Raw genomic sequence first — 18021 nt, 5'->3', positions numbered from 1 at the left:
TCGCACAGGTGCAATTCGGATACTAAATATAAAATATAATATATGTGCCAAAAAAATGTGTTTATTTACGACATCATATTAGAAACTTATTATGCATGTATTATACATATAAACCTTCCCCTGGAATCACTCTATTTCCTAAAGAAAACCGCATCAATATCTGTTGCGTAGTTTTAAAGATTTAGGAATGCATACAGCGGGAAGCGACTTTGGTTTTATACTATGTAGTGATATACACGTTGTACGTACTGTCATTTGAACGGTAAAAGCAAATTTGTACAAATAATTTCTTAGTATCAAAAATAAAACAATAATGATTGCTAATGTAGAAACACTACCTCAATTCAAAGAAATTATTAGATAAAGCGTTTATTATTCGGAGCAGGATTACATAGCTGATAAAGATGTGTGGACTTAGTGACGCTATATTTCATGTAAGATATTGCTAATTTTGTACTAAAACAGAGTTTATATATTATTTTCAAAAATAAAATAAAAGTGCTTTTGAAGCCTATTTGAATCAATTTGTTTTTGATTTTGATTTTGAAGGAAGATTTTGATAGAAGTTACCATGTGAAAGATTTTAAGGCATAGGATATTTTATTGATTGATTATTTAGATATGCCCCATGTTCTGTTCATTATTAAAAAGTACTTATTATAATATAGAAAAATATCTTATTTAAGAAATAAGTTTTTAAGGAATATTTCTGTGCGTCGTAGCGCGACATATGTATTTTCATTTTTTTAGTGATCGGAGCCAGGTTTATAAGCAGCATCCCACATATCAGCAAAGCAGACACTGGAGTGGAATCTGTAGAACATCATTAACGGCAAACTGATGTGACCTAAGACACTCCATAGAACTTTGCCGTAGTACTCATATCTCTCGTCAAGACTCTCTGGCGACTTATAAGAGAACGTGTAAAAGATCCACATAGCTACATTGGCTATTAGAAGGAACATTAAAACTTCTCGGCCTGGTTTAGTGCGTCTTAGTTTTCTTGTATTACTACAACGACGTAGACCATCGACCAGCAGGGGAGTCTGTAAGATTACTTGAATAACCTGAAATTAATTCAAAATGCGTTTTTATTTAGTTATATAAACCAAACACAGTATTAATTATAAAAATGTATATTTGTATGATAAAAATATACTACAAATAAAAAAAAAACAAATACAGTAGTAACTATACTATATAAATGGTATTACCAAGAAATAAAAAAGACAAAAACACAACGTAAATGTATGAAAAACGGTCTTATCGCTAAAGAGTGATTTCATCAAGATAAGGTTTGGGTAAAGGACATGAAGAGAATAAGGAGAAAAGAAGTTGTGCCATAGATAAAATACAAATGTATTAATGCATAACAAATACTTTACTCACCATAATAACAAAATCAATCGATCTCACTATATTCGAAACACTAACAGTGGCCACCACTGAGAAGACAGTTTCCATAAAGAATGCTGGTAGACAGATAAACAGCAATATGTCATCCAATAGTGAGATAGGATGCTCATTAATATCCAGCTTCCTAGTCTGATTGTAAGCGATTACAACAGCTATAAGCATAAGTGAGTGTAGACCTAACCTCGCGTAGTAATTGATGATGTAACCTAGTTCTAAGAACTCTCTGAAAATAAAAAATAAAAAAATTATTGATTTAACTACAATTCACATGGAAATAATTTTAGGTTTCGCTAACAATAACATATTATTTGGCGATTGATATACATCGAATAGTTTTATTATTTAAATCAAATAGATCTTTATCATTTGTTATTAACAACCGCTCTGGTGTAGTCTTGCGTGTAGTTGCTCAAAATACTAATGGTTTACGGGTTCGATTCCCAGTCGGGATGGATGCTTGTATTCGTACAAATATTTCTTTTCGGTTTGGACGTTTGTCCTTCTGAGTATCCCCACCGTGCCTCAGAGAGCACGTTAAGCCTGTCTCGGTTGTTATCATAAATACCTGACAGCGTTCGTTACTCATAGTGGAGAACATATACGCCAACCCGCAGTGGAGCAGCGTGATCCTTCTCCTCCATGGAGAAAGAGTCCTATACTTAGGACTGTTACAGACTAAATCGCGATTGTGAGATCTTTATCAGTATTAATATGAGTGTGGAATTCGAGTTGTTGACAGTATTATGACTTTGTGTAATTATTTTTTCATTTCTAGGTTTGAATGTACCAATAACTTTTGACTAGCCCGTTGGCGCAGTTTGTAGTGGCCCTGCTTTCTGTGCCGCGGGGTGCGGGTTCGATTTCCGCCTGAGTCTGGGTGTAATATAATATTCGTATTTATATAATTATATATGTATTATTTCTCTGTATATTTATCAAAAATATATATATAGTTATAACAGTTGGCTGTTACCTATTTTAAAAAAAATAATAATAATAAATACATATTAAAATGTAACTACTTAACGGCTTTTCGTCTACTTAATTTTCCAAATATACGGATTTAAAATGGTATCGGTTTCAATTTTTCCTCTCTAATACAAGAAAAAAAGTATTATACCAATTAGTCTTAAAAATATAGAAACGAAATTACTATTTAAAATTAATTATTGACGCATTATAAATACTTTAAATTATTTTTTAATTTATAAAAGTTAAATGTTATACGCTGTTCTAAACTGCAACCTATATGCAATGCCTTATCTGTTAATAATGTTACTACTACATTAATAATGCATCATTTTCAATATCTTTCAGAATCATCTAACAAAATGTATAAAGGGTATAATAAAAACTATTTAAAATTAAATTAGAACATATATTATATTACCCGCCAACACTGCTGAATACGAATCCAAGTATCAGCACTCCGGCCATGATGACAGTTAATATAATACCTAAGAAGAGACCTTTGTTCGAAGCGTGACAGTCGGCATATATAACGATGTTGCTCGTGTAGTCGTTGTCTTCACTTGCTGTTGGAATTCTGTAAGTTTATGAACTTTATGAAAGGGACTTTTAATTAATTCATTAATTTGTAAATAAAATGATGAATTTATATGTTAAAAAATAAAAAGTTAGGAGGAGTTTTTTTTCTAATACACAATTGCACACGCTTTTTTTAAATTGCATTTTCATTAGACCAATTGTATTGTATTACCGATTGTTTGAGCAACTAGTTTGCCAACAAGTCGAGTTACTTTATATTCAAGCAAGTAGTCGACTTATTAGTCAGGTAGTTTTCCAACTAGTGAAAAGACTAGCAGAGCCAGATTTTTAGGCAACTTTTTGTACATATGCTCTTACATGATAAGATACATGTAGAAACAAAACCAGATTAAGGGCCAAAAATTTTGATAATTGATCGAATTAAACGAGCATTTTAGTATTTCGTGTTTAAAAGAAACATCAACTCTTACTTCCAGTTGGCTATCCATCCATATCCGTGTTTGTCATTGCAACTTACAGGATTTTTAACTTACAACCGTAAAGTGTTGCAAGAAAAAAGATCTAAAACAAGTCTCTCTCTCTCTTTAAATAACTGAATTAATAGACTATCAATCATAACTATAATGGAGTGACAGATTGACTACTGATCAGCCCTTAGGTAAAGTGAAGGAAAACGCTCATAAAACGCTTCGTAACATTATATTACTTAAAAATTATGAATTATTGTGTAAACTTTGTATGCAACTTCCTTGATTTCATGATATTCTTTACAACGATTTTTTAAGTATTCATCCATGACCTACCCTAAAGTGTCTTCGTTATTTTAAAACATACATACTTGCATATTGTTTGATTGTCTTCTGAACCGGTTGTACTCTCAGAGTCCTCGTTAAAACAGGTTCCAATATGGCTCCAGATTATGTAGTAAACCGCAACTACGATGGATTACAATTTAATTTAAAATAATTGGTTTATTACATAATATCTGTATGTATAAAAATGAATGTTTGTCTTTCATAAAATGTCCATCCATATAGAATCGTAACTATAGAATCGTAAACTATACATTTGATCATTTCTTGATCTCAGCAAAGTATTGTGCAAGAGTCCACAAAGGTTTCTGAGTTTGTTCAACCGAAAAAAAAACCGTAGCTACGCGTGCAGGGTACAGTTATAAAACGACAGAAAAGTACAAGAAAATTAATAATTAGGTTGACTTTTAATTGTGAAATATAATGATGAATTATTATAATTATATATTGAAAATTCGAATATTATACATGTACACAGTATATGTTTATAATAGCCTACAAGAGCATAAACTTCTTTTATTACGAAAATGAAGCAATGGAGCTTTATTAGCCACGCAGTTTAGCTGAATTTTGGTAAAAATATGTATAAGATGCAGAATTTATTCATTTATAATCAGATTTCCTCACATTAAGATTCCTCAACTTAGTTTACATGACCTAAATTTGATCCCTATACCATATAACATCATTTCAAGCATTGTACCCTCTACGTTAAATAGCTTACAATGCTTAAAATTGTTGAACTAATATACTCACCAATAAGTATGTTGAATTCAACTGCAAATGGATATAAATAAGGTGAAAAGTTGTCTATGATTGATGTGATAGCCGGTGCCCCTAGACATCTCTCGTTATAAAGATCACTAACGTCTATTAATGGTTTAGGTTCTAAAAAAACACAATAATTATTATAGTCATACATAATATATTCTTATTTATTCATAAAATAAAATGCAATTGCGTATACCAAAAAAATATTAAAATCTTTAATTGAGCAACAATCATGGTAAAATTTATGGCCACCGCAGTAATAAGTCTAACACATTAAATATACATGTTTGTAGCTATAACAGTTTGATTCGTAATGGTAGGTAGACCTTTATACCATAGTCTAAAACAAAACTTTCTTGTGCATTAACACTTTTGTTAGTAAGAAATCTCAAGCTTTTTTATATAGCGTTGAATGCAGCCAAAATTTGCTATATGATATTCACTGACAAGAGGGCTGGTGCATTTTTTGCCCAGAGAATCGCCATAGCGGCTCAATGGGGAAATGCTGCCAGCATTCTTATACCAAAACTATCTCTAAATATTTAGTTCTTAAGTTGTTAATTGTAAATATGTATAATGTTTAATAAACTATTGTTTTATATTAAATATATATTTGGTTATATACCATTTGTATTGTATGAGAAGCTTGTGGTTTCATTTTCTGTTGTCCGATTACCGTACACAGTGTTAGCATATAAAGTTAAGGCAAGGACGGTTTCACGAATAATTGTCATTATCCAAAAACAGAGACTGCTTCCAATCATGTGCATAAAACCGAAATGTGCCAGACCCTGAAAAACGTAATTAAAGAGACATATTTGATTGATAGGTATTTACAGCTAAGAAAATCTATACAAATAAATAAAATTGGAGTGTCTATTCGTAATATTAAAATAACCGCTTTTTACTAAATACATATGGATGTATTTAGTAAATATATACATATGGATGTATTTAGTAAATACTATAGGATAATAATATAGGATGTACTCGGTACATATACCAAAATTAAATTTTTTACAATTTTTTGTCTGTCTGATTATTTTTGACGAGACTTTCACTGGTAAATAGCTAATGTAATAAAGAGTAACTTAGGCTACTTTTATTTTAGAAATTTATTTAGTTTATAGCACTGCCAACTGAACAATAACTTTTTGCTAAACTCCACGCGGACGAAGTCGCGGGCACAGCTAGTTATCAATAAACATCAAAGTTTAACATTGCGGAATAATAAGAAGAAAAAAAAACAATTGGCACCTGCGCTTTCATCACATGAATGTTCGAGTATTTAAATATGAAGAATAGCTGTAAGAAACAGTAAAGTGGGCTGCAAATGTCCAGTACCACTGACATAATATTAATACAGATTTCATTGTCGATATTTTCGTCGAAGTAATAACTAACTTGCACAGCTATGAGTAGGACTGAGTGTATCAAGTGGCCCAATGCAAAAGCTGAAAAACAAAACACGATTCAAAGAATTTCGTTTTATCAAATAAAAAGGAATATAACTTGTCAAAAATAATAGTTTTAAAAGTACAGGCTCTGCGTTTCGCGATTTCGTTACAACTGAAGATTAGCCAAAAAACTCCAACGCCACTTCCAATTGACTATTAAAATAGCAAAATATAGCTTCAACTGAAAACTTATTTCAACTACCGACTTCTAAATCTTATTTTATGATAATACTCGTAATAATAATAATAATAATACTCTTTATTGTACACAACAACAATCAACACAATAACGTATTACAAATAAAAAACAGTGTACAAAGGCGGTCTTATCACTAGAGGAGCGATCTCTTCCAGACAACCTTTGGACATATAAGACACGACGTAGTGAAAGCGGTAGGGAAGTGTACACAGAGAAGTGACAATTAGTGTCACTGATTTATTAAAGGTTGTCTTTTTATATTTGAATTTTATTCTAATTATGTCGAAGTCTAGGTCAACTTTTTACATTCAATAATTTAATGCATTGGTACAGTCGGCTGAGAAAATAATGGTTAATATATCTAGGACAAACGTAACATGCAAAAACGTAATTACTTATTTATTATTGAAAGTATTACTAAACAAAACTGCAACAGTCTTTAAATGTTATACTGTTCTTCATATAGGAGTTTAAGCCACCACGCTGTGACCCGCTCCACTGCTAGGCGGCACATAATTTTATCAGGTGTTAATATGAAAGGGCTTTACATATTTTACGAGCCTCGGTAGGGAGTTACGGATAATTATCTAAAATTATAAAATCCGATAACGTTTATAAAAAGCAAAATTATTTATTGTTTCACATGATATCACATTGTTATAAAGACTACCGTTTATTATATACTAAGCGAAATTGGTAACGGTAGGCAATAAATACTTCGCTTGTCAAATCGGTTACAAACTAACCAGCAGCTCCCAGTTTAAGGTAAAAGCTGCCCGAATGCCGTCCGTAACTGAAACAATAGTCGTGTCGTAGAGGGATTAATACTGCAGGAGGCAGCGCTTGAGATTTGATACTTTGTGGCGTGCGATCGCCTGTATTGTTATTGTTACTGAAATCTTCCTGAAATTTGTAAAATACAATAATAAATTTATCACAAAAAATATTATAAACATTGAAGATGAGTCGAATCCCAAGAAAACATTGTTTATTAATTTATTACAAAATGGTAACTTGTCAAATTAATGGATTTTTCATATTGATACCATGCTATATGCCCCTTATATTCATGCAATTTTGCACTATTGTTTAAAATTGTATTTGATTCGATAACAGTTTTATTATACGATAAGATTATTTGTAGGTAAGCAAATTGTGATATTAGCAGCATATGTAACGACTTTTATTTTAAGCCTTTTTAATCATTAATTTAAAAATAGTATCGGTATATCAGCTTGTGATAAACAAAACTTCAATACATTATTATACACGTATAATAAATAAGTTGGCGCATTAATATTTATATTTCATTTACATTAAGGATTACACAATCACTTCAGTATTTTGCTAAAACATTACACAGAATTCCTGATGAAAACTGATTAAAATCATTTCAACGTTACATCGGTAAAAAGCAATCTACATTAAGGATTATCAACTTTTTTGAGATATATAAATACCATGCGTAGCTTTGACTGTATTTGACTTACTTATATATTATGATCTTATATAGGATAAGACCTGAAATAAAGTATTGAATTCAATTTTAATATATTAAATTTGGCAGTTGGTTCATAACGTAAACATGGCAAAAAGAATAAAAATAAATAATATTTAAAATGTCACCATTGGCCATTAAGTTAGGCACTAGCATAGTTTAGAATTAGTTCTAGTAAGATAAACATCATAAACTACTAAATTAGTACACATAAAAATTCTTACCTCTTGTTTTCTAAAGAAATCTTGTAACTTTTTATTGTGAATTCCTTTGATTTTTTCATTTTTAAGTGCAATAGTCTTGTATCTTCCAATGTCGATGAATAAATACAAATGGTACAAAAAACCAATTGCAAGTAGTACAAGTGAGTATGTCTGGAAAGTATAATAGTGATGCAGATATGCAGTGAAATGCAGAATAATAATACTCTTAAATAATGTTGTACACAACAGAAACAAAGAAAAGTACAGATAAAGAAACAAATAAAATAAAAACGCGTGCGTGCGTGTGCGTGTGTGTGCGTGCGTGCATGCGCGCGCGCTCGTGCTGTGTGTTTATACAAATATAATCTGCTAATAGCGGGCATCGGTTTTTAGTAGATTATATGCACTATTACATAGAAGTAGTTGTCATAGTACATATAAAAGTATTTTTTAAATATAAAATAGAAGTATAATTACCGATGATAACTCTACATCCACGAATGGATCTGCTACATAGAATATAAGTCCAAGGGTTACTAATAAAACTGCGTACATACAGCTCGACAGTAATGTGAAGTATTTACTGCAAATAAAGAAATAAACATTAAGTTGTAATTAATTATAATTATTTCAATGCCTATATTGTTGTGTTATTTTAATGCTCTATTGATACCAGGTTTGACTCTATATTGATGTAGAGCATAGCAGGAAATATGTTACTTAAAATTTGGGAAAGCATGAATGAGGCTTTACAGAAGATAATAGCTATAATGACAAGATTGCAACTATGTAATAATGTTCTCAAGTTGTGTTCTGCACCTGTGGCGAGTAAGGCTGATTGAGCTCCTGGAGAGGGTCAGGCCGAGAGTCGGTAACGCGCTAGCAATAATTTAGTATTAAAGGTGTTCATAGGTTACGGTAACGGCTAACTATCAGGCGAACCGCAGGTACGTTTATTCACTGTTTTCGTAAAAAAAAAAAAACTTTATAAAGTTAGCACTGACACGATAAGAAATAAAATTCCCAATAGCTTCAAGAAGCAGCTTCTAAAATATAAAATATTGCACAAAAGCTGATTATTATACAAGATTATAAGTATGAGAATAATGAAAAATTATAATTAAATTTTACAATGTTATCTTAAGAAGTACCTTTATTAATTTTTATCTTGTAAGTAGTACTCTTTAAGATAATTTTTATTTACTCGAATTGCAGACAAAGCGATTTCACACGTAATTTTGTTTACCGAACCACTTCAATGAGGCGCAAGATATGTGTATTTTTATTGCCTCCTTTAATAATTTCATAGATCGATTAATGTTAAAATTAATTTATTCATCCAGTATTTATTGATAGACTCATAAATAAAACTATTTTTAAGTAATATATTTTTAGATTTTTTGACGCAAATATAATAATAAAAATAAAAATTACAGTTATGGCATGTGTACAAATGTAAAAGTAGGTGTATTCACATTCAATATTTTATACGTTTAGTACACTGTCTTTAAGATCAGTCTTTGCTAAAAGGAGGACTCACCAGGAAAGACGAGCATTTTCTTCTGGACTGGTCGGGGGCGGCGCTTGAGTTTCCACGGATCGAATAGATTGGGCATCCATGGTGACCACTGATCTCTTACGTGGTGTCGTTCCGCCTCGCATGTCGAATGGTGACGGTGGTTGTAAACGATAACCATCTAAACGTTTGATATATGTTACATATTTTATTGTTTCGTTTCATTCTACTATTTGCTAATATACTTTTTATTGAGGTAGGGTACAGAAGGACATATCCTGCTCAAAATCTGGTGCGATCCGTCTGGAAAAGTATCTCAACCTTACAGAAAATCACAGCTAGATACTGCTCTCGCGTATTGTTGTGTTCAAGTGGCGAGTGAAGTCAGAGTTCCTGAGGAGGGCCTCAGGTGTAGGCTCGGAAATGCGCTTGCGATGCTTAAAGTGTTGCAGGTATTTATTGGCTACGGTAACCGCTAATCATCAGGTGGGCCGGGCTTGTTTGCCGACCTAGCCGAATAAAAAGTAATATGAAGGTTTTTCCTTCTAAGCCTTAATATTACAGTTGATAGATTAAAAACGACATCGAATATGAGATTTGAAAACGGTTTATGAGACATCCAAATCACTAAGTACGACATACGTTTTAAATTTCTTCCATGTATTTTACTCTTCTTTTGTTCCACAATAGGTACCTATTGGTTGAATTAAAAATGAAGAAAAGAGTAATAACAAAAATTGGTCTGGATTGTCTGTACAATTATTTTATGTACTATTATGAGTGTGTGAGTGTAAACCTTTTTACTTGGAGTAGATGAATTTGAGTATAATGAGTGAATTGAGGTTGGCTTTTAAGCGTCTTATTTATCTGTGATACGCATTTTACATTATGTTTAATTTTATCACTTGTCATGGGATAAACTTTTATTTTGATCCATGAAATAAATTTTTAGTTATTAATAATAATTATATTTAGCTTGGATTTTACCAATAGTTCATTTGAGATTTAAAGTTTTAACTGATTTCAAAGAAAGGAGGACTTCCTCAATTTAAATGTATTTTTTAAGTGTACATACATTTAACACTTAACTTTTTACTGGGTGTACCGATTTTGATGATTCTTTTTTATTCGAAAGCTGATGTTATGTGATTTAGTTTAAATTTGATCACGACCTGACGAAGAGTTTTTAGTTAAATAATAATATGTACGTATATGTCTCCTCATGTTTTTACTTGTTGATTTAAATTGAAGTTGTTTCTTTTCGTTTCTGAGCAAACACAATTATTTTTCTTAAAAGTGGAACTCCTCAGGTTCTATATTTATAAAGTTGGAAATATTAGTAAATAGTTAAATACAGTTACAATAGGAAATATCACTTACTCATTGATTTAATATCTCCATTTCTGTAATTACTGGAAAAGAATGGACTCGGAGGGTTGTCAGCTACATCAGAAATAAATAATTAGCACAATTTAATAAGTAAAAACTAAACAGAATGACTGCGTCAAACATAAAAATAAGTTAATAATTCTATAAAAATAAATCCAGGTTTGCGAGATTCAATCCAAAGTATAATCTCTTTTTTGTAAATGATAATTGAAATAAATAACATATTGTTTTTGCATACAACTAAAGGACAGTTGTTCCTACTTGGTTTTAATGGAAATGTTTCTGTTAGCTTTTCGTGAATAGTTGTATATTATCCAAATGATAATTGAATTTACTATTGAAAAATAAAATATATTTTACAATTAAAATGGCAATTACGTTAATATAAAGAACATAATAACGAAAAATTTATTAACTTACTCATAGGCAAAGGCGTAGGCATGGGCATGGGATAGGAATATTCGTCACGTTTATTGAGAATTAACTTCGGCAATCTGTCCTCAGAGTCCTGCAAACAAAAACTCCATTAGATCATACGGTAACCGAGGTATTATAAATTGGAAGTGTATTCCGATATATGATGATGAGTACCAACTCATATGGAAGTCGTATTTGCAACGTAAACCTGAGCTAAAAAATCGTGCGTGAACATCGAAAACCGTACAAAATCGGATTAATAACTTCATTAGTCGCTTGTTTCTCTCGATCGACACCACCCGTATTTCACTATAATCCCATTACAGCGTTTCACGTTCTCGAAACAAAATTTCGGCAGTTCGATTTCAGCAAAAAGTCATACGACGACATCCATTCGTTCTTCGAAACGATTCGAAACCTCTAACATTTTATACATTGATTTGTACGTTTTGTAAATCTTAATGCTTCATCTTAGTTATTGATTAATTATGCAGACTTTTTGGATAATTACGATAAGTGTCACGCTGTGCGTACTTTTCGTTCTTTTTTATGCGTAGACATTCGGATAAAATTTAAAATATAGACTAGCTAATAAGCACTATTGATATTACATTTATTTGTTAAAAAATACGGTGTGTATACCATTCCTCGGAATTCGATTTAATTGTCGATGATTTTTTTAGCTTATTGCTTATTGCAAATATTTTAAATTAAATTAAATTTATTTTAAAGCGATGTTGATGACCGTTCGTATTAATTAAATCTAATCATTTGCTATAAACGTCACACATTAGCTTAGGTGTAATCAATCAAGTGGAATAACCACATTGTTAAAACTGTGATTAGCGGCGCTTATCGCTATAGTCAATTAACATTTGATATGTAAAAACGGACCTCGACGCCGGCGATGCTATTAATGAACATTTCCATTGAGCATTTATGACATGGCCAGTTAGCAGGCGCTGTGTATAATAAAAAAAATAAAGAGATTGAATTTTCATTAGGCGAGGCGTTGGGGCGGCACGATGTGTCCGCAGTCGGTATTTACAGCTGGGGGAGGGGGTGTAGGGCGAGGGTGGCGAGCGGCTGGACTCAAAAGGTTTACAGTTGGCTGCGCGAGAGTGACCCGCCTCACAAACACGGGCCACGTTCGCCGTTTCGCACTATGGAACTGAGCCATTTACGACGAATCCTACATTATTAATTTTTAAATAAAAAAAAAAACATAGTTTAATAATATGTAATTATTTTAATGCCTACTGAAATAATATTTCTTAGAAATTATTACAATTTAAAATTAACATGTAAAAACTAACCAATAATTTGAATACCTAAATGATGTAACATTTCAATCAATTTTGATTCGAACTCGACAAATCGTTTCGTACAACAGCATAATTAAAATGTACAATTTCAATTCGTTCAAAATATAATTTAAGAAAATCAACAAAGAGCCACGTCCACATTATTCTCATGGAAAAATCATTTCAGTCCATTGCGTCCATATATGAATTCGTTGTTTAAACTACGGATGGTGCTTAAAATAAATTTACTTTAAAAGCACGATAAAGTATCATATTGCAAAAGTTTAGTTTAACAACAATTTTATGGGTTACCTGAAAATAGTGTTTTATAAGAAATATTTTTTTTTTACATAAGTAATAACAAATTTTAAGTAATTGCCAATAATTACTTTTATCGTAATGAATTGAGATAGATGATTAGTATTTAACTGATAAACGTACCGAAACGACGTAAATACCCTTGAATGACGTTTTTATCATGCGTCATACATATTTGCACACGTTATGCAATATTAATTCACTTAAATATATTATAGTCACTAACAATAATAATAAATAATAATAATAATAATTTAATTCAGACATATGTTCATATTTTTGTTAGTTATATTTTTTTTTTGCTAAACTATGTTAGTTTTAACAATTGTGACAAAATAAATTATACCAAATGAAAATCAAATCAAACAACACTAAAATGAAAATCAATATACTAAAATTTAATCAAACCCAAAATTAAAATCATCACCAAATTCAATAGTAAAATTCAATCAATATTACAATAATTAAAATTTAAAGTTAAAATAAATACAAAAATTCAATAAAAACTGGAAATTAAATCAATAAAGAAAAATCAATATTAAAATTAAAACAAAATTAAAATTAAAACTAAGACAAGTGGCTACATGTTCAACGTGAATCTTTAAATTGGCATAACTTTTTTATTTATAAACCGATTGACATGAAATAAACACTAAATATTAAGATAAGTTTGCCACAATATATTAGTAAAAACCACATCTAGATTGGATAAGCCATTTTTCTGAGATTAGCGTGCACAAACGCTGAGACAAACAAACATACAGACAAAAATTCTAACAATCATTATTTTGGGTTCTGTTTGCGTTGATAAAGGTCCCAATAATATTTTTTCTCATATATCTTAAATGTACAGACAGCGACCCATTACATTTTCATTATTTGTATTGATTGATTTATTGTGTACTAAATATGTATGACAAGGAATAAATAATCAAAATAAATTAATAAATAGACACGTTACAGCATCTTCGGTGCGACAAAGCCAGCCTGCGGTCACCAACCCGACTGCCCAGAGTGGTGACTATGGGAAAAACAGATGAGTTCACACCATTTTTGGCGCGAATTTATGGAGGCCTATGTCCAGCAGTGAATGATCTTGGGCCTGTGTATTTCAAAGCCAGCAGTAGGATGGTTGTCTCGCCATCGGTCGGCTTTTTAAGCTCCAAGGTAGTAGTGGAACTGTGTTATGCCTTAGTCGTCTCTCACGACACCCGCGGGAAGAGGGGTTGGCTATATTCTTTACTGCCATAACCACACAGCTGAATAGTGTGTGGTTACGGCAGTAAAGAATCAGTCAGAGATAGTTTGTACACCAGGTTAAAAAATTACACAGCCTGGTTTTACTATTAATAAAAATATTCGACTTAGAAATTCTTTAAAAACGAAACTTTTGTCTAACTTAATTGTAATCCGCTTTGTAGGTTCTGAAGATACTGAAATATTAAAAAAAAAATGTGATATGTAATCAACAAACTGATAATGTTATTATGGATGTTTACGTATTTTTTCTTGTATTTGTAATTAAAAGAAAATATAGAATAAATTGTTAGCAGTATTATTTAGCTTTGATCTTCTGTAATGTTCGGGCTGCTCCAGATTTTGAGCAGGATATATCCCACTATGCCCCACCTCAATTACAAAATATAAATAAATAAATGCTTCACACCAATATACTTGTCAAGTTTTTTTAAGAATTATGAATATATATTTTTGTCTGGGTTAGTAGTGTACTTAATTTTCAGTGAATTTCTTACAAGTTGTGATCGAATAACAATTATTTTCGTTTTTTCTATTTTATATTGACCAACTTATGTTCAAATTTAATATGTTCTACGGAAATTTTTACTTTATAATATCGCTAAGTATAACTATATATGAGACCTGACCTTGATAGTGCTCGATTAGTATATTTAAACTGTTTGTATTGTTCTGTTTGTATCTAGATATAGTGTCATGCCTTACGGTGTGATACAATAGGATTACAAATATTAAATGTAAAGTATCGTTTCAAAACATCTATTCGTCGTAAAACCAATATTTTATCTCGAGATCATGTATCAGAGTTTATTTATTATATTATTATCTATATCTGCAAAAGCCACATTTCTATAGACACGCAAAGAAGAGACGAAACTCTAGATTTCTAAATCCTCAAAGTAAATATTCCAGTTGTTGCCCATGGTATTCATATATGTAATGAGATACAACAAAATTACAATTGCCATTTAATAGATTTAATGCTTATAGTAAAAAAGTCTTAAATAGCCAGAGCTCTTAACAGTTTAGTAACGCTAGCGGTCATCATATAATTACGTAAAGAATTATTAGATAACGCTTCAGCCTGTAATATCCCACTACTGGGCATAGGCCTCTTTCCCCATGTAGGAGAAGGATCAGAGCTTAATCCACCACGCTACTCTAATGCGGGTTGACGGATATATTCCTTACTATGAGTAACGATCGCTATCAGGTGTACATGATAACAACAGGGACCGACGGCTTAACGTGCTCTCCGAGACACGATGGGGAGACCCACAAGGACGGCACAAACACCCAGAGCACGGCAAACACCTGCATCGCCAATACAAATGTTTGTCATGTGCGGAGATCGAACCCGCAACCGCCAGCGCAACAGATACAATCCATGGCCGTGACCGTGGCGCCAACGCGGCGTATTAAATAACGATATAACATTTTTCTAAAGGGTAACTGTGTGTTGGTTCTTCTCAGCAAAACCTACATTCTGAATTGGTGGTAGCGTCACATTAACTATAATTAATAAATTGAATCTGCATTAAATAGTATGACGTTTCAAAAGCGTATTAAAAGTATAATATCTAATGAAAAAAAGTACTACTATAAAAGTAAGTAAATGTGATTAAGGACAAGTAGCTACAATAACAAACGTAAATATCAAGTAGGATCGATACGAGGTATACGAGTAGGTAAGGTAATCTGTCATGTAAATTGATTAGCTTTCAAATAATAGGATTTTTTTTATCGCAAAATATTATCTGTAATTCATTTCTTGACTAAATTTAATCTATAAAATATGCAATATGACACTAGGTTTATTAAATTTATTAAATTCGCTGTTATTTTCAATAGTTAAAGATAATTTAATTTACGTAGCTTTGTATATACAGAAAAAGATATTAGTTATATGTGAAAAATAAAAGTGCGGTCTTATAACAGTATGATTAGTTAAGAATACTCAACAGTTTGTTTACGGTTATACGGGTATTTTTAGGTAATAAACCAGAAGGACTGCAGAAAGGTAGAATTTAAGTTTGGTTGTTGCATTTAATATTGTTTTCAATATGTAAAATTCCGCTTATCTATTTGTCGAGATTAAAAGTAAACTAAAAGCATTTTGGCTTGAATTGTTTCGTAGCGTTAAAGTAGGTAGGGTATCTTTAATTAAGCCAGATAAGCGTACCTGGTAAACGAGCTAATCCTTATATTTAAAAAAAATGCTATATTTGTGACAAAAGTTACTTGTTATATTATTGAAAATGAACTTACTGTTCTATCCAAATCTGCGTACATAACGCTGCGCGCGGGTCGTCGCCGTCTGCCTGCGGCAGCGGTTAGTAAGTTGCCTGCTACTGGTCCAGGTTGAGACATGGTCCGCCGACGCCCTGGGTTGTCTTCATCGGGCGATGATGATGATGCATTCACCGAGGAATTTAGAATCTTTACGCAGAATACGATATAAGTAAAGTTAAATAATATTGTTAAGCTATACTAAAATAATTTTATTTCGATACTATAAAGTACTTCCAGTATTCATTTGTCAATTATTAGCCGTTTTTTACAAAAACAGCTTTTCCAAAAAATGAATCGCAGAATTTTTTGGTCCTACTGTCGTCAATTTTTAGCTAGGTAGTTAATTAAGAAAATATATAATAATGTGTGGCTACGGCAGTAAAGAATATAGCTATCCCCTCTTTTCCCGTGGGTGTCGTTAGAGGCGACTAAGGGATAACAGAGTTCCACTACCACCTTGAAACTTAAAAAGCCGACCGATGGTTGGATAACCATCCAATTGCTGGCTTTGAAATACACAGGCCGAAGACGGGCAGCAGCATCTTCGGTGCGACAAAGCCAGCCCTGCGGTCACCAACCCACCTGCCCAGCGTGGTGAAAATGGGCAACACACATGATTTCACGCCATTTTGGCGCGAACTTGTCGAGGTGAATATGACAGGTAAAAAGGCGTAGAGCTACTAGATCACTAGTAGAAAGGTCACATAGGAAAAAAAAAATGAAAGAACTAGCCTTAATTTAGAAACAGTTGTTAATAGGTATATTGTAGTAATAGACATCCATTATAATAATTATATATTCTTTATAAACTCTTGAAACAGTTTCGGCTGTATAAAAAGCATACAGGTTTAAAACCTAGAGGGGAAACCATGAACAATGCACCAATAAAATAGGTCCACTTGTAAATGGCAAGCTCTGCCGTGGCAAATCCCTAACGTAAATTTTGTCATGTAACTGGATTGGAATACGAGCTGCACTGAATCGTCTAGAAGCGGTGGATATCACGCACGTTACATTTTTGTAAGTTCCTATCAGCAAAAGCTTTTGAATTATTAAAGGTTGCTCGTATTATCACTAAAACAATTCTATCATAAAAATTATCATTACTCTATTTTGAAAAATAATTTCAAGCATAAAAGTAAAAAGTCAGTTACCAGTTACGTAAATAAGTCACATTTAAATATACATATTTTTTTCTTTTGATCAAATTAATTTAGCGCGTCAAAGTACATTGTATAAATATTATATTACTAAATTAAGAATGATTTTATTATACATACCCCCGGATCTTTTGTACGGAATGTTACTTCTTCTTCTTCTTCTATATTTTCTCCAAATTTTTCCAAAGAAGTTTCCGAATGAAATTTTTTATCACCGATATTCTTTCTGTTTACAACCTCCTCCAACATTTCTTGTCTAGGTTCGTTCTCATTAGCCATTTTGTTAGTTGTTTATATTCCACCAAAATGTTTCAAAATACCGTTCAAAACAAAACACAATTAAAGTATCATATTCACAGTACGTTCAAATTACGGAAGGTTTCCTTATAAACAATCTATTGTACTATCCGGATCGCAAATGAAGTGAAAAAATATAATTGTTGTTATCTTCCGATATCATTCAAGATATATCTCTAATAAAGGTGTAATTATCGTATCGATTT

General features: G+C 31.8%; 1 protein-coding gene across 1 annotated transcript; it reads right to left on the bottom strand.

Moving 5' to 3' along the window:
- Positions 1 to 746: 746 nt before the first annotated feature.
- On the bottom strand, positions 747 to 17797 carry LOC123670396 (proton channel OtopLc-like). The gene is made up of 15 exons (XM_045603893.1): positions 17639 to 17797; positions 16335 to 16505; positions 11191 to 11278; positions 10762 to 10824; positions 9406 to 9562; positions 8343 to 8448; positions 7887 to 8036; positions 6911 to 7067; positions 5766 to 5962; positions 5137 to 5299; positions 4494 to 4622; positions 3764 to 3860; positions 2807 to 2962; positions 1390 to 1639; positions 747 to 1067 (listed from the first exon to the last, which is right to left on the bottom strand). The coding sequence occupies exons 1-15, from the start codon at positions 17795 to 17797 to the stop codon at positions 747 to 749; spliced, it is 2364 nt and encodes a 787-aa protein (XP_045459849.1).
- Between the last annotated feature and the right edge of the window lie 224 nt (positions 17798 to 18021).

This window comes from Melitaea cinxia, chromosome 4 (genome assembly GCF_905220565.1).
Source record: "Melitaea cinxia chromosome 4, ilMelCinx1.1, whole genome shotgun sequence".
NCBI classification, from domain to species: Eukaryota; Metazoa; Arthropoda; class Insecta; order Lepidoptera; family Nymphalidae; genus Melitaea; species Melitaea cinxia.
This window is presented reverse-complemented; position numbering and strand designations above follow the sequence as displayed.

Coding starts and splice junctions, on each gene's coding strand:
- LOC123670396 (XM_045603893.1), bottom strand. CDS start 17,797: ATGGCTAATGAGAACGAACCTAGACAAGAAATGTTGGAGGAGGTTGTA. Junction 8,449..9,405: donor GAAAATGCTCGTCTTTCCTG/GTGAGTCCTCCT, acceptor CTTTATTTGCAG/TAAATACTTCACATTACTGT. Junction 1,640..2,806: donor GTATTCAGCAGTGTTGGCGG/GTAATATAATAT, acceptor TTTTATTTTCAG/AGAGTTCTTAGAACTAGGTT.